The sequence below is a fragment of the Podarcis filfolensis genome (assembly GCF_964270895.1).
Source record: "Podarcis filfolensis genome assembly, chromosome: 5".
Taxonomy (NCBI): Eukaryota; Metazoa; Chordata; class Lepidosauria; order Squamata; family Lacertidae; genus Podarcis; species Podarcis filfolensis.
The window spans coordinates 29,752,469-29,773,371 of NC_139608.1; the positions used below are offsets into that span (position 1 = coordinate 29,752,469).

At 44.3% G+C, this 20,903-nt stretch overlaps 1 protein-coding gene across 3 annotated transcripts in view; it reads left to right on the plus strand.

Annotated features, from left to right (window-relative positions):
• WDFY1 (WD repeat and FYVE domain containing 1) overlaps positions 1-16,736 on the plus strand; it is a 29,824-nt gene extending 13,088 nt beyond the window's left edge. For all 3 annotated transcript variants that reach the window (XM_083613867.1, XM_083613869.1, XM_083613868.1), the window contains exons 6-12: positions 1,198-1,310; positions 5,489-5,615; positions 6,380-6,485; positions 8,346-8,447; positions 8,901-9,031; positions 10,878-10,986; positions 13,917-16,736. In XM_083613867.1, coding sequence (XP_083469993.1) covers positions 1,198-1,310; positions 5,489-5,615; positions 6,380-6,485; positions 8,346-8,447; positions 8,901-9,031; positions 10,878-10,986; positions 13,917-13,976 — 748 coding nt within the window. In that variant the 3' untranslated portion in view covers positions 13,977-16,736. The remainder of the gene's footprint in view (positions 1-1,197; positions 1,311-5,488; positions 5,616-6,379; positions 6,486-8,345; positions 8,448-8,900; positions 9,032-10,877; positions 10,987-13,916) is intronic.
• The last annotated feature ends 4,167 nt before the right edge of the window (positions 16,737-20,903 follow it).

Consider the following 20,903-nt stretch of genomic DNA (forward strand, 5'->3'; position numbering starts at 1 on the left):
GGAATAAACATGATGGGTTCAGAGCCCCCTAGGTGGCAAGGTCTCCCTTCTCCCTTTCCACAGGAGAGAACTGTAAGTGATTCCTCCTCAGCCTTGTGCTGCTTAGACTCTTATTATGCCTGTTGTGGTCACACCTGCTCTCTCCTCCTCCACCAACTTGCTCGCATCACGAAGTCCCTTAAGTCTTTTTACTGACACCGTCCTGCTGTTCCGTCACCTGGGAGACGGATCTAGCACTCCTCACACCTTCATGGTGTCATGCTTGTTTTTCTTACCCAGTTAGTCCAGCTGTCGATCGCATGGTCGGCGGTTCGAATCCCCGCGGCGGGGTGCGCTCCCGCTGCTCGGTCCCAGCGCCTGCCAACCTAGCAGTTCGAAAGCACCCCTGGGTGCAAGAAGATAAATAGGGACCGCTTACTAGCGGGAAGGTAAACGGCGTTTCTGTGTGTGCTGTGCTGGCTTGCCAGAGCAGCTTTGTCACGCTGGCCACGTGACCCGGAAGTGTCTGTGGACAGCGCTGGCTCCCGGCCTCTAGAGTGAGATGAGCACACAACCCTAGAGTCTGTCAAGACTGGCCCATACGAGCAGGGGTACCTTTACCTTTACCTTTTAGTCCAGCTGCATCTTGGCAGTAGAGCGTTTCCCGTGTTTAACTCATACCCCAGAATGATCAGACTAATTACCCCTCTTAAGTTTTAGAACCTTGGGTGACAGCGACATGGCTTTTAAAATGGTTGCGGAGGTCAAGAGCCTCGTTTGCTTGAACTAAAAGCAGCATCTAGTAAGATCTCCTCTAGTTTAGTGAGAGCCAGTGTGGTGTAGTGGTTAAGAGCGGTAGACTCGTAATCTGGTGAACCGGGTTCGATTCCCCGCTCCTCCACATGCAGCTGCTGGGTGACCTTGGGCCCGTCACACTTCTCTGAAGTCTCTCAGCCTCACTCACCTCACAGAGTGTTTGTTGTGGGGGAGGAAGGGAAAGAAGATTGTTAGCTGCTTTGAGACTCCTTAGGATAATGATAAAGCGGGATATCAAATCCAAACTCCTCCTCTTCTAGTTTAGGCACACCTTCAACTTTGGTTTTTATAGCACTTTGTGACAAATTAGACTCCTTTTTACAACCATCATTTTACGCTCTGCCTCTGTGCTGCTTGAGCAGTTGACGCATGAAAGCTACTCCTTGACTCGGCTGTGCTAAGATACGACTTTGAAACCCAGCATGCCTTTGTCGGAGACTATTCTGGGCAGATCACGCTCCTGAAACTTGAACAGAGCACGTGCTCGGTTATCACAACTCTCAAGGGTCATGAAGGTAAATATATATGTATGTATGTATGTATGTATGTATGTATGTATGTATATCTTTTTCTAATTGTTTTTCCTCCTGAAATGAAATTAATTATAAATATATGTAACTAGACCTTCCCTGAATTCTTAGGGTGAGTGGCACTAAGTGCCCTCCCTGCTAACCTATGAAGTGTTCTGAACAGGAATGTGGTTGCCAGCAATTGTGCTGCTTTCTCAAATGACTGGGCATTAGTCTATGGCCAAGAGGGGTGTCGGAGAGGATGACCTGTCACATTTGTAAGCAGACTCAAACCAACTTCTCTTTACCTTCAAAGCTTTTTTCCTAATGTCTCAACAAATGAAACTGATTTGTAAAAATGTTACATGGGGAGGGGGTAATGAGAGAGTGACATTGCACACACTTTTGTAAATCAAGAAAATATTTAATAATAATTAAAAAAAAACTTAGGGTGTAGTAAAGAGTTTTAGGCACCAGATGGCAGGCTTTCAAGGGTTGACCCTCTGGCAGCTCATAGAAAGCAATAGATCTAATGTACTGTCCCTGCTGTGTGACCGACACACATTTGCATTAAGTGAGAATGGGAACTGGGGATTATTGCTTCTTTTGTTAGTTTTCCTGCCTTCTTCCGTTGCGGAATCCACGATGGTGCACACATGGTTCGGACTCAGGCCTGCTCAGCTTCAGCAACCTTGTATTTTTATTTTTTTTTAAGAAATATTTATTAAAGTTTTACAAAAACAAATATACAAAAACACATAAAAGAAAAAAAGAAGTAAAAATAAACACACAGAAAAAATAAGAAAAATTAAAAACAATTCAATTTTTCATAACTTAAAACTCACTTGCTTGTTTCTTTGACCTCCTCACACCTCCCCTTCTTGTATTCCCATTTAAATAATCAAATCAGCAAATCCTTACCCTCTTTCATTTATCTTATCTCTATAACTTAACATTTTATAACTCTGTATTTTCATCCATTATCAATTCATTTTTGCATATTCTTATTAACTTCGTTGCTAATAACTTATTTCCAATCCAACATCATTTTAATTATGTTTTTACCTATTTATAACCCTTTTTTCCATATTCTCTTAAAGCATTACAGCTGGAAACCACTTAATTTCTATCCAACATCATTCTAACATTCATTAATTTTACAATATTTCTGTAGATAGTCTTTAAATTTCTTCCAATCTTCTTCCACCGACTCTTCTCCCTGGTCTCGGATTCTGCCAGTCATTTCTGCCAGTCCCATATAGTCCATCACCTTCATCTGCCATTCTTCCAAAGTGGGTAGATCTTGTGTCTTCCAATACTTTGCAATGAGTATTCTTGCTGCTGTTGTAGCGTACATAAAAAAAGTTCTGTCCTTCTTTGGCACCAATTGGCCGACAATGCCCAGAAGGAAGGCCTCTGGTTTCTTCAGGAAGGTATATTTAAATACCTTTTTCATTTCATTATTATTATTATTATTAATAATAATAATAATAATAATAATAATAATAATAATTTATTATTTGTACCCTGCCCATCTGGCTGGGTTTCCCCAGCCACTCTGGGCGGCTTCCATAGAAAACCAAAAATACACTAAGATATCACAGATTAAAAACTTCCCTGAACAGGGCTGCCTTAAGATGTCTTCTGAATGTCAGGTAGTTATTTATCGCTTTGACATCCGATGGGAGGGCGTTCCACAGGGCAGACGCCACTACCGAGAAGGCCCTCTGCCTGGTTCCCTGAAGCTTTGCTTCTCGCAATGAGGGAACCGCCAGAAGGCCCTCGGCGCTGGACCTCAGCATCCGGGCAGAACGATGGGGGTGGAGACGCTCCTTCAGGTATACTGGGCTGAGGCCGTGTAGGGCTTTAAAGGTCAACACCAGCACTTTGAATTGTGCTCGGAAACGTACTGGGAGCCAATGTAGGTCTTTCAAGACCGGTGTTATGTGGTCTCGGCGGCCGCCCCCAGTCACCAGTCTCGCTGCCGCATTCTGGATTAGTTGTAGTTTCCGAGTCACCTTCAAAGGTAGCCCCACGTAGAGCGCATTGCAGTAGTCCAAGCGGGAGATAACCAGAGCATGCACCACTCTGGCGAGACAGTCCGCGGGGAGGTAGGGTCTCAGCCTGCGTACCAGGTGGAGTTGGTAGACAGCTGCCCTGGACACAGAATTGACCTGTGCCTCCATGGACAGCTGTGAGTCCAAAATGACTCCCAGGCTGCGCACCTGGTCCTTCAGGGGCACAGTTACCCTATTCAGGACCAGGGAGTCCTCCACACCAGCCCGCCCCCTGTCCCCCAAAAACAGTACTTCTGTCTTGTCAGGATTCAACCTCAATCCATTAGCCGCCATCCATCCTCCAACTGCCTCCAGGCACTCACACAGTGCCTGCCTCCAGGCACTCACACAGGACCTTCACCGCCTTCACTGGTTCTGATTTGAAAGAGAGGTAGAGCTGGGTATATCATCTCCCAGAAAGCCTTGATTCTTGGGCACGTCCACCAAAGGTGAAAGAATGTACCTTCAGTTTCTTTACATTTCCAACATTTATTATCAGGCAAATGATATATTTTTGCAAGCTTGACTGGGGTCATGTACCACCTGTATATCATTTTCATAATATTCTCTCTTAAGGCATTACATGCCGTAAATTCCATACCTGTGGTCCACAACTGTTCCCAGTCAGCAAACATAATGTTATGTCCAACATCTTGTGCCCATTTAATCATAGCAGATTTAACCGTTTCATCCTGTGTATTCCATTTCAACAGCAAGTTATACATCCTTGACAAAATCTTAGTTTTGGGTTCTAACAGTTCTGTTTCTAATTTTGATTTTTCCACCTGGAAGCCAATTTTCTTGTCCAAATTATATGCCTCCATTATCTGATAATAATGAAGCCAATCTCGCACTTTGTTTTTTAGTTTCTCAAAACTCTGCAGTTAGCTTCAGCAACCTTGTATGCCTTCAGATCTGACTGACACATGAGGACTCATTGAGGACTTGAAGTGTCTATCATAGAGACCATCAAGAACATTGTTTCCCCCACCCAGCCTAGTCCCTCTCATTAACCCCCCCCCCTCTGGCCAGTCTTGTCATGGCCATGTGCAGTGACACATGGCTCGCTGTGACAAGTATCTCTCCCCACCCTGGTAAGCTGCTATCCATCTCCTCAGCCTGTTGCTGCGGGTGAAGGTAGTGGGTGGGAACCGACAGGTTGGAATGCAAATTCGGACTTTGGTTCCTAGTTTCAAAAGTTGAGAAAACCCTCCCCAAAGGTCTATTCCTGCACCCTGCTTTGGCACTACAGGGTTCAGAGTGGCTTATTTATAGTTTGCATCTACATCCAGACACTGCCAAACATCTTAGCGTCAACCCTAAGCCACCACATGTGCCTTCAGACCATTATCTGAAGCAGAGGTCTGTGTGTGTGGTTGGTTATCTCTTACTTGTGTGCTAACAGTGATGTATGGCCCTGCCAGAGCAGATAATTAGTTGCACAGCTACACACACTGAGAAAAATGAGGACCAACACTGATTAACTTATTCAGCTGTGCTCCAGTGAAAATTGCCCGTTTCTATGTACCTTTATAGTAGACTGTGAATGCCAGACAATAAGAATTATGTGGAAATGGTCAATACTGGGGCTCTGCTATACAAACAAGGACAGCGGGGCAAACTCTAATCACAGCTGGCTCAGATAAACAGGCCTGATAAAGATGCTGGCTACTGAGAGTCAATTTCAGAGGTTGTTTGTATGAAGCAAGCTTGAAAAACTCTACTTTGTTTGAAGGCATAATTTGGTAACCCAAGCGTGGACTTTCAGAGGACGTGATTTCTGGAAAACATTTTGGGGTCCCGTGAAATATTTCTATAGTCTCTCATCGTCTTCATTGCTTGTCATGAAGACTTTCTCACATGGCTGGCTTGTGCTGAACTTTTAAACCTGAGTTTAGGTGTGCTTGTCTGCTGTGCTGTTCAAGTCTGCTGCTTTGTGATTTATTACATGGTTTATGAAGCCAGGAATGATTGTCTAAACTAGGCAAATGTATCCCTTTGTAAAAGGAAAGATTTATACCTACCCTTTGGAAGTGCAGTATTATATTCCAAGCCTGCCACTCCCATTTACCAGAAGTCTGAAGGTTCTCAAGCTAATGCACTTATTCCTTCTCCTCCCTAACCTAGGAAGCATTGCCTCCCTGTGGTGGGATCCGATTCAGCGGCTACTCTTCTCTGGAGCATCTGATAACAGCATAATCATGTGGGATATTGGAGGAAGGAGAGGTCGGACGCTTCTGCTTCAAGGCCATCAGTATGCTAACATTTTATTTTCCCAGCTCTTACTGCTGCTGGTTCAGTCCTTGGTTGTGTTAACATAGGGATGAGGAATACTACATTGTACTTTCTTTGAGCACCATCTGTGCTATGCCTTTAAAGCAGCATGAGACCACTTTAAACAGTCCTGGCTTTCCCCCAAAGAATCCTGGGAGCTGTAGTTTGTTCAGCATGCTAAGCACTGTTAGCAGACCCCCTACTCCCCGCACAGAGCTATAGTTCCCAGAGTGGTTTAATCAATCAGTCCTCCTTCCCAGGGAACTCTGGGAATTGTAGTTCTGTGACTACATACAAAACTGTTGAAAAGCACTACATACCAAAATTTTGCTGGGTTGGGGGCAAGTATCTGGTATTTGAAATTAATAGATGAAATTAACAAAACAGGTAAACATTTACTTCTCTGGTCAAATCAGCTGTCCCTTTGTTTACAAATGAAGCAGTAATATAAACAGGAAGGAGAGCATGAGAACGTCTGTGATGATAATGGGGGTTTCACTGTAACTTCCATTAGTAGCATTGTGCACACCCCTTCTTTCAAAAACAACAAAACTTAAGGCCATGTGACTCGTGTGGCATCAGGGAAAGCTTCCTGTCAGCATGAATCTTTAAGAAGCCTAAGATGGAAACAAAATTTCAAGAGACGGAAATCGTTTCAACTGCAGCCTGCAGAAACATGGCTAAGGTTCTGTATCAGTTTTAAATACTGAAATGGAGAATGCTTTTTGTTTATTTGCTGTACAGTGACAAAGTTCAGGCCCTTTGCTACCTCCAGCTCACACGACAACTGGTTTCTTGTTCAGCTGATGGAGGGATCACAGTCTGGAATATGGATATTAGCCGAGAAGAGGTAGGAATTGCCACCAGGCCCAAAGGCTTTATCTCATTTCCCTTGAGTGCAGATAAGAAGCTAAGGTCCCATAGCCATGATGCTCTAGTTCTGCTCAGATTTCTGCGTTCTCTTCACAGGCCTCCCACTTATAGGCAGTTAGCTAGGGAAAATTATTATTATAATATTTATTTATACATACATACATCCCCTGCCCATCTGGATGGGTTTCCCTGGCCACTCTGGGCGGTTCCCAACAGAATATTAAAAACTTGATAATACATCAAACATTAAAAACTTCCCCAAACAGGGCTGCCTTCAGATGTCTTCTAAAAGTCAGATAGTTAAATACTCCCTTCTCACAGTGAGGGAACTGCCAGAAGGCCCTCAGAACTGGACCTTAGTGTCTGGGCTGGATGATGAGGGTGGAGACGCTCCATCAGATATACTGGGCCAAGGCTGTTTAGGGCTTTAATGGCCAGCACCAACACTTTGAATTGTGCTCAGAAACGTACTGGGAGCCAATGTAGGTCTTCCAGGACCGGTGTTATATGGTCTCAGCTGCCACTCACCAGTCTAGCTGCCGCGTTCAACATCACAGTAATATGATCGTTCGATGGGCATAAGCATTTCTGCCTGCCAGATGGAACCAATCTCCCTTCTTCTTCTGCACACTGGTGTGGGGTTTTCCCCAGCCCTCTGGAGCAGATTAGGGGGAGGAGAAGCTCTCTTGCTCTATATCACGAGTATATGCTGGCCTCCACTATCATACTGTGTTAGCTGAATCCAGCCATAAGCAGATTCTACTTGTGGGCATGTTGCATTTATTTATAGTTATTCTTACAGGCCTCAGTCACCTACTGAGGAATCTTGGTTAAAGGGATTTTGATACTTAAGGAACGACCAGACTCTGCTTGTTTTCGGATAGTTCTTCAAAAAAGGCAAATAAATAGGGGAAGGGGGGGGGGAGCTTTGTTGTTGTCACATTTTCAAGTTTTTTTCCAGCAGCTACAAAGGCTAAAACCTTCTTAAACTCAAGGTCAGGTAGTGACAAGCCCACAGGGTGTGCCAAGGTAGCTTTCAGGCAATAAGTGCAACTTGAATTGCTCTGCTTCTATTAGTGTATGGAACACTTGCAATTAGCTAGACCTCCGGTGTCTGCCTATAGGGAAGCAGGTGGGGGGAAATCTGGTCCTTCCATGGGTTTCTGAGCCGCCCCAATATGGAGTGAGGACAGGAATAGAATCTGATTCATATACAGAAGAGAGGTCCAGGCAACAGCTCAGTTAATTGCTTTAAGTGGCATCTATAGTGCTCAGAAATGAGGACAGGACATGTTTAACGTCAGGTTATGAGTGAAAAACGGAAGGCATGATTATATGACTGTGGAATGCTTCAGTTTTTCCAATTATGCGGTATCTCTTCTTAATCATCCAGACACTGGAAACTGGGGAGCTTCGAAGCCTGCAGCAGGCTAATAATTCAGATGTGGGAAAGGGAGGCTTCCTCATTAGCGTGGTGGAAACGGAAAATGCCACAGCTAAGGGCAAAGTGGGGGAGGCACACAAAGACCTGGGAGACAAGGCCCCATTTCATTAATTCCTCATGGACGCAGCTTGACACTAAATTGGACTAATTACATCTGGAGGGTGGCGGTTTTTACGAGGCAGGCTTGCGTTTTGGGGACTTTTCACAGCTCCTCTCAGTTGAAGACCTTAATCGCATTTCTAGCTTTGTTGCTAGCGCAAAGCAATAAATAAACAAAGGTTAATAAATAAACACCCTTAATTCCAGCGACATTTACGGGATTTGGGGGAAGCGGGTTTCTCCCCTTTTGCAACAACATGTTTAAACGTTTTCCGTTGCCTCTTCTGCTCCCAGGCCCCTCAGTGGTTGGAAAGCGATTCCTGTCAGAAATGCGAGCAGCCTTTCTTCTGGAACATAAAGCAGATGTGGGACACAAAGACTCTGGGGCTGAGGCAGGTGAGTCTGTCTTCCCGCCTGCAAAGTATTTTGGTGCCGGCCATGTATGGCGTTGGCAGGAAGGATTAATGTTCAGTGGCGTACTTGGATCAGGCCTAATTTCAGCACTAGGAGTGCCCCATCTCCCTTCGATCTAATTGAAACGAGAACGGATGCAATGTTTGACTTACAAAGTCCTAAATAGTCTGGACCAGTGTTTTAAGGACCATTTTCTTCCATATCAACTTGGCTATCAAGCTCTTAATCTGAGGGTTTTTTTCTTGAGTTGCTCACTGTTTGGAGGCTAGAGAGGCTAGAACTAGAGAGGGAGTCTGTGGTGAATCTCCCCTCCCCAAAACCACAGTTGGCTGCAGCTAATAATTGGAAGCGCTGTGGTAATTTGGCTTTTTTTATTTTGCTTGGTTTGATAATTTTCCATCTTCCTTGTTCCTGCTTTTCAATTCTCTCACCCAGCATCACTGTAGGAAATGTGGCAAGGCAGTGTGTGGAAAATGCAGCACAAAACGCTCCAGCTATCCAGTGATGGGCTTTGAATTCCAGGTCCGGGTCTGTGACGCCTGTTTTGATTCAATCAAAGACGAAGAGTGAGTATGCTTAGAAAAGACTCCTTTGTTTTCAGTGATTTTTTTTTTAATTAACCGAAGGACATTGTATACAACACAAACCAAACCAAAGAAAATCCCAAAAGGGAAAGGGGGGGGGAAGTATACACTAATTATGAGCCCAATTATGTAAAGCTATACTCAAATATTCATTGCTTTGCTTTCCTAGCTGTCAGCTGAGGCTTAAAAAAATAGAGAGCGAGAGCTTCAGTATAGCGGGTGGCGCTGTGGTCTAAACCACTGAGCCTCTTGGGCTTGCCGATCAGAAGGTTGGCGGTTTGAATTCCCACGACAGGGGGAGCTCCTGTTGCGCTCTTCCAGCTCCTGCCAACCTAGCAGTTCGAAAGCACACCAGTGAAAGTAGATATGTAAATAGGTACCACTGCGACTGGAAGGTAAATGGCATTTCCATGCACTCTGGTTTCTGTCATGGCGTTCTGTTGTGCCAGAAGCAGTTTAGTCCTGCTGGCCACATGACCCAGAAAGCTGTCTGTGGACAAACACTGGCTCCCTCGGCCTGAAAGTGAGATGAGTGCTGCACCCCATAGTCGCCTTTGACTGGACTTCACCGTCCAGGGGTCCTTTACCTTTTTAGCTATATTCCACAATTTATTCATTATCAAACCTATGTTAGATATTTTAAATGTACATATGACTTCTAACACCAATGATCTTTCATTGTAGTAGTTGTAGTTTGCCTCCAAATATTCCACAAACATTGCAGGTTAGCAAACAAATCCTCTATGGAGCTAAAATGCAGCTTTCAGCTTTTAATTACAAATTCAGTGAACCTTACAAGGGTGTTTTATCCTTTATCCTGAAGTAGGAACCTCATCAAAATAAAGAGCAGGAGAGTCCAGCACCTACCTGATTCTTCCTCCCCGTTTTCCTTTTTTCTGCATTTAGTTCTTTCCAGCGTCAGCTAGCAGTTTCAAATGCTGGAACTGAAGACACTTTCCTCCCCAACCTCCACCATCCCAGCCTTGTTTTGTAAACAGAAATCCCTACTTGCTCCTGTTTGTTAGCATTGGCAAGAGGGTCATCTTCCTGTCTCCCCACCCCTCTTGAATATGAGCAGTTAATCATAGTAAAACTTAAAAACATCACTGAGTGAGTCATTTATCTTATTATCACCTGCGTCACTTGCTAGAGCAGGAAAGGCTGTTGCTATAATTATCCTGCTGTGTGGATTTATTGGAGTCTAGTTATACATTGGAACTCATTCCCCCACCCCAAAGGTTCACAAAGCAAATCGGAACTGATACGCCATCAGTTCATGCGAATTCCTATCGACCACCACTTACTGATGTTCTGGAAGTATCCTCTGTAAGATATCAGGCCAACCAAATAACCTTTTTTGACCTCACTGAGCTCATGGCACCACAGTTGTCCTCCCCAACCTGTTGAGTTGTCCAAAATATTTGGAGGGCTACAGGTTGAGGACGGATGTGCTACAGCATTTGCACCAGTCCATGCCAAACAGTAAAGAGACTGAAACTAGTCATTAAAAAAAATAAAAAAGGAAGAAACGTGTGGGTTACAATTTCTGATCTTCTCATTGTACAGAGGCTTTCACAGATCAGCAGTGGAGCCAAAGGTCTGAAGGTTTCACTCTTGAATATTTACAGCTTAATAGGACCTTAATGAACTGGCCAGTTCTCCAAATGTCATTCATATGCTGAGGCTGATCCTGAACATGACACATTAACTTTTCAGAAATCTCATTTCCCTGAAGTGTCTTTCTGTCTTGAAGCAATTTCCTGTGCCTGGTTTGAGAAACGTCTAGCAAGTGGCCCTTATTTAAACTCATTTTTCTCCCCTCTTCAAGCCGCACGTCTCTGGCAACTTTTCACGAAGGAAAACATAACATTTCCCATATGTCCATGGACATCTCAAGGGGACTTATGGTGACATGTGGAAGCGATCGTGTAGTGAAGGTATGATTCTCTCCCCCCTCCCCATCTGTCTTGGCCAAGACCTGCAAGTAGCTTACACAGTTTCCAAAAGGTAGTAGATATGAAAATATTCAGAGGAGCTAAGGGGAATCCCCAAATAAACAGCAGAACGTTGAGGTCAACCAAATGTTTTGGATAGACTTAATAGTGTTGTTCTGCAGAGATACAGGAAGCAGGGTGTTTTGGTCTACTAAAACTGTTGAGCCATTCTGGCTTTGATGGGTAGGACAAAGTTATCTAGTTGCTTTTCAGGAAATACAGTTGTATCTTGGATCTCAAACGCCTTGGCTCCTGAACAAATTGGCTCCTGAATGATCGAAACCTGGAAGTGACTGTTCCAGTTTTCAAACGTTTTTTGGATGCCGGATGTCCGACGGGGCTTCTGGGGCTTCCGATTGGCTGCAGGAAGCTCCTGCAGCCAATCAGAAGCCGTGCTTTGGTTTCCGAATGTTTTGGAAGTCGAATGGAACAGATTCCGTTCGACTTCCAAGGTAAGACTATACTTCTTTTAGCTCCACACCTTTGATCTGAGGTTGTTATTGCCCTGGCTGCCTTTGAACCATTTTTGTAGGATTAATTGAAGTGGAGAAAGTGCCATCCTTCCCCTTTAGCTCTGTTCAGATGCTTCTGTATCAAATCACTGGGTGGGATCCAACATTAGTCCTACTCAGAGTAGACCCTTTGAAGTCAGTGGAGTTAAATGGGTCAACTCTGAATAGTCAGTGTCAGATATTGTCTGTTGGAACTGAAACGGAAGCAGTAATATTTCTAGCTAGGAATCTGCAGTAATTTAAAATGGGAGTGACTGTGTTTAATCAATGGGGATCATGTAACATTTCTCTGTCTTTTAAGCACATAAGTATTGGCTTGTTGCACATGGCTAAATAATGAACACACTGTCTCCAGTGACTTCCAACTAGAAAACCTTTGATAAGTTCACAAGCAGGGCATGATGGAAGTAGGTAGCATCCTGTTACCATACTACCTTTGTGGTTCTTAGCTGTCGCCAACTACCAGATACTGGGCAATTTGTCCTCTGTTTCGATTAATCTTTATAAGAATTTGCTTAATAATCTCACAAGCCAAATTGTTTTAGTTTTCTGAACAAGTGGACTGTTGTATCTCCAGACGTTTATTGTTTACTTCCCAATTTTTCCCCAAAGTGTTGGAAATACTCCAGTGTTTTAAGAATTAATGATTACGAAGCATTCCTTCCCCCCCTTTTTTATATAAAAAAAGTTATGCACACAGAAGGAAGATCTATGCCCTTGAAGGATAAAATGCCCCTTAAGTTCCCAATTTAGACTACTTTAGCTTTGGAAAGATTAGAATCAAAACAACCTTTTCTGTTCCATCCTTATTACTTGATAACCTGAATTCAGTGTAGAATATTTGGTGTGTCAAGTAATGGTGTGTTTGCAGCACTGAAGTGAACTCCCCAGGGTGCAAGCCTGGGCAGTGTGTATGGAGATCCTGGACTGCCCAGACAACAGGACTCCTCTCTTGGCCTTGCTGGTGTTCTCCAAAGGAAAGGAAACCACTGCATTTGGCAGCAGCTTGGCTGCAGGAGTTGCCAGAAGGAAGTGTACAAGGCACCATCCAGCCATCTTAGGGTCTCTACTCTGGATTTGTGTAGGGTTTACTCCTTAGCATTTTCTTCTCCTGAAGATGTCCCGCAAGGCATTGGGTACTGTTTTTTTTCCCTTGGGGCTTACTCCTGAAGCCTTTCTCACAAATGAGTGTAACTGCAAGGTAGCAGAGGTATCGAATCAGAGTTTTCCTTCTCCTAAATGGGCTACCTTCCAATGTTGATGAGCCCCATCTGCCCCTCATTTCCCGTTACATCTCATGCATTGCATAGTACAAGTGTCAAGGAAAAAGCTTGTAATACGCAACGTAGAATTCATCTGTGGTATAAAATACTACAGTCGTACCTTGGTTCTCGAATTTAATCCGTTCCGGGAGTCCATTCAACTCCCGAAACGGTTTGAAAAACAAGGCGTGGCTTCCTACTGGCTGCAGGAGCGTCCCACAGCCAATCGGAAGCCGCTTTGGACGTTCAGCTTCCAAAAAATGTTCACAAACGGGAATAGTCACTTCTAGGTTTGTGACATTCGGGAGCCAATTTGTTCGACAACTAAGGTGTTTGACTACCAAAGTACAACTGTAGAGTTAAATAACCAACCAGCTTATGCAAAATAGTGCAAAATAGTGTCATTGTTCTTGGATTCTATTCATGTGTTGCCTGCTGAATTGCCCCCCCCCCCCATTTTGGTCACCTTTATCTGACAGAAAGGTGGGATAAATCACTGGTCTGAAACTGCTGGGTCGCCACCTGTCTTACGAAGGGTCTCAACAGCAGCCCTGCCACCAATCATGTTGTTGGCATCCGTCTGTCTCGGGAGACAATGGAGGAGCAAGCTTTCGGGGGTGAAGTCAAACCGTTGGAAAGACTGAAACCACTGAACCTCTTGGGCTTGCTGTTCAGAAGGTTGGCAGTTCGAATCCTTGTCATGGGGTGACCTCCCGTTGCTCGGTCCCAGCTCCTGCCAACCTAGCAGTTTGAAAGCACGCCAAAAAAAGTGCAAATAGATAAATAGGTACCACTCCGGGGGGAAGGTAAACATAGCTGTCAACTTTCCCCTTTTCTTGCGAGAAATCTTATTCGGAATAAGGGAATTTCCCTTTAAAAAAGGGAAACTTGACAGCTATGAAGGTAAACGGTGTTTCTGTGCGCTGCTCTGGTTTCGGTGTTCTGTTGCGCCAGAAGCGGCTTAGTCATGCTGGCCACATGACCCGGAAAAACTGTCAATACGTGTTTGAACTGCAGGTGGCTCTTGAGTTTGAACATGTTGGGTCTGCTGCCATATGTCACACAGAGTCTTACCTTGCTTCTGCATCTTCTTCTTCAGATATGGGACATGACACCAGTAGTGGGCTGTGGCCTTGCGACCGGCTTCGCTTCCCGCTGACCTGGGCCTGCCGAGTTAATGTACCCGAAGCACCAAATGGATAACACTCCCTTCTGTGATTCTTGCCACCAAAATGCCGGCTGCTTGACTCTGTGAACTCTGCTTTTCCCAAGATGGACAGCCTTTTTGTGTGTCTGTGTGTGAGAGAGTGGAGCAGAATTCTTCTGTAATGCTTACCAGGAACAGCGGAGCCTGCCCAACTACAAGTTCACAGCCTATGGAATGAACGCAGAAAAGGCTTTAAGTGCAAAAAAACCAACCACAACTCCTTGCCTAGAGAGACCACTCCTCATTCGATTTACTTGTAGTCTTCAATGTGTGCTTTTTCTCTGCTGAAATAATACTGTACAGTGGCAAAGGGTTAAAATGAGTGTAGTGACAACAGAGTGTGCAAATAGTTGTAACTTATTCTCCGTCCTTGTAAACCATCCCTGTAGGCTAGTTTTATCTTCTGAACAGCCGCTGTGAAGGCTGCCTCACAAACATAAGAATATATACCTTTTGACGGAAAGGAGAAAGCACCTCTTCACCTCAAAGCAGCATTGCAATAAGGGTGAGAAAATGGATAAGATTTTTTGGGTGGAGAATTTTCTATGAATTATGTTTATTCTTTCAAAGTTGTTCAGACTGAGAATTACGTCAAGTTGTCTTGAGAATTTTTGTATCTGGCCAAAATCATGACTTTTTTTCCTGTAACACTAAAAGCAAGTTGATGTGTCTTGTCGTATGCCTTACATGTAAATAGAGGCTGTGTGAACTCAACAACCTGCACACTTTGAGTGAACTAGTTGTTGTGTTCTTTCCGCTCCCCAGATGATGGCGCTTCCTGCATTCGCCCCCTTAAAAAGTCGTAATAATGGAGAAGTGTGTGTCACTTTGATCTTACTTTCTTCAGCCAGTGCTGAGCATGCTTTTGAAAACATTTCAGCAATAACTAATTTTGTGGTGGGGTGGGGGCGCATAGATAAGAGCTCCTGCACTTAAAAATGGATGGATGAGTAACAGCGGAAAGTTGTGAGACTAAAGATGCCCGCAAACTTTGAGAATGAAACCGATTTGTCACGTTGCGCTACAGCAGTATAAGGAGAAGGGAATGATCCTTCGTAACCTAAGCATCATTTCAAGCCACCTCTCTGTTCATTTGCTTCATTGGCACTGTTGAGTTTAAATTTTTGGAGTAAATGTAGCTTTGTGAAATCGGGCTGGTGTGATCGCTAGCATTAATGGGATAAAATCATTGCCTAAAAGCCTGTGTAAGATCCACGGCAAGGGTTAGTTCATGCAGGCTAATAGATCTGAACTGCTCGTTTTCCCTCCGATCAGGTAGCAATATCTCTTGTCTCAATGTATAGTATCTCTAGGGGTATTTTCTGGAAATGTTGTACTAAAGCGGAGGGGAGAGCTATTTGGTATTTGCCATGAAAAACTTTCATAAGGCCAGTGTTAATTGTATACTGTTTTATAAGTGTGTAAATTGCTAAAGAATCAAGTCTTTTAAGTGTTTTGTGTTAGGGAGATGCATATGAGGAGGAGCAGTATAATATTCTGAGGTGAAATGTTGTGTTTGCTGATGATCACACTAGGACTTAGGTCAATGCTATGTTCTGCAGTTGTGTGCAAGATTTGAGTTACTTCATTAGAATGAAAACTCAGGAAAAAAAGATTCAGTTGATCATTTTAGGGTCAAGGTGCGCGGAGGAAAAACATGAAGGCAGCAATTTCGCCTGCATCCTAACATAAAGTTTGAAGAGTAGCACAATCTTTATAGAGAACAGTTTTCTCTCTTGAGTTGATGTGTTCTGGGAAGAAGATGGCCCCACTGAACCAGTAAACTTGTACTACTCATTGCCTTATTGGACTGCATGAAAAGTGGAACTGCACTTGTATGGATTAAACCAGAGTCAGTTCACCTCAGTGCCCAGAGGAAAAGTTCTCTGTATCTGGAAATGCACATCTTGTGTTTTGAAAACTACCCGACTTGAAAGCATTTGTTACATCTCTACTCCACCTCCCCTCAAAAAATTGCCTTAGAGCATATGTTCCCTTTCCCTCTCTTGGAAACCTGGGATAACCGGCAGCAAGGGGGGGCACCCATTGTTTCAGCATTGATAGTTGACCCTACAGAGTAAATTCTCCAACTTGATTGGCTACTTTTTCGGTTATTAACTGCTTAGACCACAGAATAAGAATTTCCACCTCTTGGCAACTGCACTTAGACTCTTCTGTGAGTATTTTGCCAAAGGATGCTGAATTTGCTCCGAGACTGAATAATTTTAATTTTATTCTATATTTTGGTAATTTGGAGAATTTGACATTAAGGTGTTGTCTAGATCCGTGGAGAGATTTTGTTGGGAAAACACAAGTTTGTTTGCATAATTCAAAACACGGGAGTTCTCCAAAGTCGTCAAACCCTTCCCTGAAAACTTAGATTGTGTGTTTGTATAGAAAACAGTTTTGGAGTGAGCAGAAGGACAAACACAATGCTGTGCAATGTAACAATAACGGTCCCAGTAATTTTAAATGTGCAATTACTTTGACTTGATTTGACACACTTACCTAGTCCCCCCCCCCAATTAAAGCCTTTCTTTATGTGGGAGCAACAAGTACTAATGTATCTTTTGTCCGATAGCTGTGTTCTGTGAAATACTGTATCCTTTGTTATCTGAGACTCTGTTATGGCTGTTCTTCGTTCTCCCTCCTGTCTTTTGGAAGAAAAAAAACTTTGAATATTGTACAATTAAAAAAAAGAATATTTCCTGATAGTATTCCCCTTCGCCTCTCTGTTCTGATGGCCTGTCTTTTGTTTGTGGGGAGAAATAACTTGCTGTGTGTGTGCTTTACACAAAAGATTGTCCAAATGGATGAGGAGAGAGAATTTGCTTGCTTAAAACACTACAGTGGAAGGAGCGGTCCGGGTACGAATGAAATGGTTTGGGGGTGAGGAGAGAATTGAGAATGTTGAACATCCGAAACTTGGTGAACTATGCACGCACAGTCTAGGAATAGAGAGGGGAAGAAGGGTACCTATTTGAATTGTCGTAATAGGTGATGAAATCTGGGGTGAGCCTGCTGTAAAAGAGCCTAGGAAATAATTTAACGCTGCAAACCTAAACACCGGCAGAGCAATCCAAACCCACTTTGTGTTGGTCCGAGAGGGGTGCTTCTCAGCTGGCCTATGTCTCTGGCTGCTGTTGTTGGTGTCATTCCCTGGTGCGTAGCTCCCTCTCCCACCTGCCCAATGAAGTGCCCCTGGTGAGATCCCCGATGACAGTCAGTGGAAAGGCACACATGCAATGGCATCAGTTCAGTCACTGTGCCAGCTGCAGCCTGGCACCACCTCCCACCCAAGCCAATACTGTACGTCTAGCAAGGGTGTGTTCGTCCCATCACTCTATAAAGCCCAACAAGGCTTGAGGGGCATTTGTGGCAAGCTCTGGGATTTTTTAAATGTAAGAACTAATTTACAAAGCCAACCCACCCAAGAAAAGGGTGAAGTGTAGAAAAGCTCCAGAAGCTTTAGCTGCTCAGGGAGAAATAATGCCCAATTTACCTGTCTGTTTTCCCCTGCAAGAGATTTATTTCTTCTTCCCATTGGCTGGCAGTCCTGAAAAGGTGAGAGAAATGATGAAGCTAGTCTTAAATTTGCCTGTGGTTAATTGCAGAGGCCAGACTTTCCTGTTTCTCAGAATGCTGCATTACTTCATGTTTCCAGTTTCATTGTTCCCTCTGTCTGTTGCACTTGAATCGATGCTTTATGCTACAGAAATTTGTTCATGTACTGTCAGAAATGCACAGTATTATTTCCCAGCAAACTCTTGCCTGAAGGACCTTCTCAAATCAAGGTTTCATATTGAAAGCAGGGACTTCTGAAGTATGTTTGAAGCATGGCAGTGCTGTGTGAGATTGATGGGAGCATGAAGATGTGCGCATATTGTGTTTTTGTGTTTCTCTAATAGTCCCGCTTTTTTAGCTATCCACAAATTAAGTCCTCTTTTGGAATTGTGGTTTGCCAAGGTCTGTGGGTGAAATCAAATAGCCACATTCATTACACAAAAGCAATCAATCCTTTACACAAAAACTTCAATCCTTTGTTTTGCTTGATATCTACATTGGTGATTGTGGCTTGTGTCCCTTCAAACAAACCATGATCTGAAACAGAGTTTTCTTCTTACCAGTTGTAGTTTGTTTGAATGGAAGAAACCATGATCCCATGAAGGATGGTAGTTTGTTTCCTTCTGCCCGCAGGAGCCGTTTGCATTAACTTGCTTGCGCATGTAGCCACACTGTCAGTAGCAACAATTTAATGTGTTCAAGTGTGTGTGTGAAATAATGGACTGACTGCATGTACAAATCGGCCCTGAACCTGGTGATTGCATTCACTACCATACCATATATGCGGATAGGGGAATGGCATGTGCAAATTCATTGGAGAAGAGCTGTAATTCGGTGATAGAGCTCTGCTTTGAGTGTAGAAGGTCCAAGTTCAACCCTTGGCATCTTCAGGTAGGGCTGGGAGAGAGACCTTTGTCTGTCTGGAGGACCCTTGTCTGTGTAGACAATACTGAGCTAGATGGACCATTGGTCTCTATATAAGGCAGCTTCCTCTGTTCAATCCTGGGAGAACACTCAGAACCTTTTAACGTAATGTTTCAAAGGCATAGTGTGCCTCCTAGCATCCCTCCCTCCCGATACAGCCTTTCTCAACCTGTGGGTCCCCAGATGTTGTTGAACTAATAATAATAATAATAATAATAATAATAATAATAATAATTTTTATTTATACCCCGTCCTCTCCAGCCAAGGCTGGGCTCAGGGCAGCTAACAAGCAATAATAAAAACAAGTTGAATGAATACAAATTAAAAACAAGATTAAAATACAACATTAAAATATTGAAACATTAAAATATTAAAATGCAGCCTCATCACAGGAGGAGAAAGGAAAAAGAAAGAGGGGGAGGGAATAAAATTGGCTCCAAGCCAAAGGCCAGGCGGAACAACTCTGTCTTACAGGCCTTGCAGAAAGAAATCAGATCCTGCAGGGCCCTGGTCTCATGAGGCAGAGCATTCCACCAGGCCAGAGCCAGTGTTAAAAAGGCCCTGGCTCTGGTTGAAGCTAATCTAACCTCCTTAGGGCCCGGGACCTCTAGGGTGTTGCTACTTATGGACCTTGAGGCTCTCCGTGGGGCATACCGGGAGAGGCGGTCCCGTAGGTACGAGGGTCCTAGGCCGTGAAGGGCTTTAAAGGTCAAAACCAGCACCTTAAATCTGACTCTGTACTCCACCGGGAGCCAGTGCAGCTGGAAAAGCACTGGGTGAATATGCTCCCATGGCAGAGACCCCGTGAGGAGCCTTGTTGCTGCATTCTGCACCCACTGGAGTTTCTGGGTCAGCTTCAAGGGCAGCCCCGCAAAGAGCGAATTACAGTAGTCAAGCCTGGAGGTGACCGTCGCATGGATCACTGTAGTTGTTGAACTACAACTCCCATCACCCCTAGCTAGTAAGGCCAGAGCTCAGGGATGATGGGAGTTGTAGTCCAACAACATCTGGGGACCCACAGGTTGAGAACCGCTGCAAGGCAGAATTTTGGGAGGAGCAATTTTTCCCTCTGCAGGGGTGAAAGAAGCTTACAATGTGCAGCTTCTTCATCACAGGCAAGTGTTGAAAAGCTGAAGGAGTAGCCCGGTCCTCCACCTCCAGATTATTCCAAATCACCAGCCCTGACTGAGCGCTGTCAGCAAGCAGGGAAGAAGTTAAATGCTAGAGGACAGAGCCGAAGGAGAGGCTCCTTCCTAATGAGCAGCGTTGAAAGAGAATGCGGCTTTGTGGTGCTGTTTACAGAAATGAAGCTCATCATCAGGCCCCCATGGAATTCCTGGAGATGCCTTGAAGGCGCCAGCTAAAAGTGAACCAGCTTGGCATGACGATGCAACTGAAAAGTAATATTCTAGTCTGGGGATGGGGATCCCGATGGCCACACACATTCGTGGCAGTTGGGGCCCAAAGGCAAAAGCGAGTGGAGTAAACAAATGTGGGTTTTGCCATAGCTGTCAACGTTTCCCTTTTCTTGCAAGGAATCCTATTCGGAATAAGGGAATTTCCCTTTAAAAAAGGGAAATGTTGACGGCTATGGGTTTTGCCTTTGTACAGTAGGCTGCACTCTCACCCATCCCTCTGCCCTGCATCCAGACAAGCAAGAAGCGTTTAAAAAGTTCAAGGACCCTTTTGAGCCAGGCAAAACATTTGGAGCTAGCTAACTTAACCAATGAGTCTAGGGCTTGCCGATCAGAAGGTCGGTGGTTCGAATCCCCGCGATGGGTGAGCTCCCATTGCTCAGTCCCAGCTCCTGCCAATCTAGCAGTTCAAAAATACACCAGTGCAAGTACATAAATAGGTACCGCTCCAGCGGGAAGGTAAACGGCGTTTCCGTGCGCTGCTCTGGTTTCGCCAGAAGCAGCTTAGTCATGCTGGCCACATGACCCGGAAAAATTGTCTGTGGACAAACATCGGCTCCCTCGGCCAGTAAAGCGAGATGAGCACTGCAACCCCAGAGTTGTTTGCGACCGGACTTAACTGTCAGGGGTCGTTTACCTTTACCTTTTTAACTTAGCTGGAGCACTAAGTGCATCTGACATCAGCTGGCAGGGCCAGTGAGGGGTGTGGCCTAAGGAAGGGTGAGAGAGTTCCAAGGGCCAGATTAAAAAGCTCAGAGGGCCACATTTTCCTCCTGGGCCTCAGAGGTCTCCCATCCCTACTTTATACTGTTTAGCTGAAATTATGATGGATCATAATATGACACACACAACCTGCTTTAGCCATTTCCGCATATTCCATTAACTTAATTTGCCAATCTTCTTTAGCAGGGACTTTCTCTTCTTTCCAGTGTTGGGCTAGCAATATTCAAGCAGTCATTGTTGGATACAAGTTCTT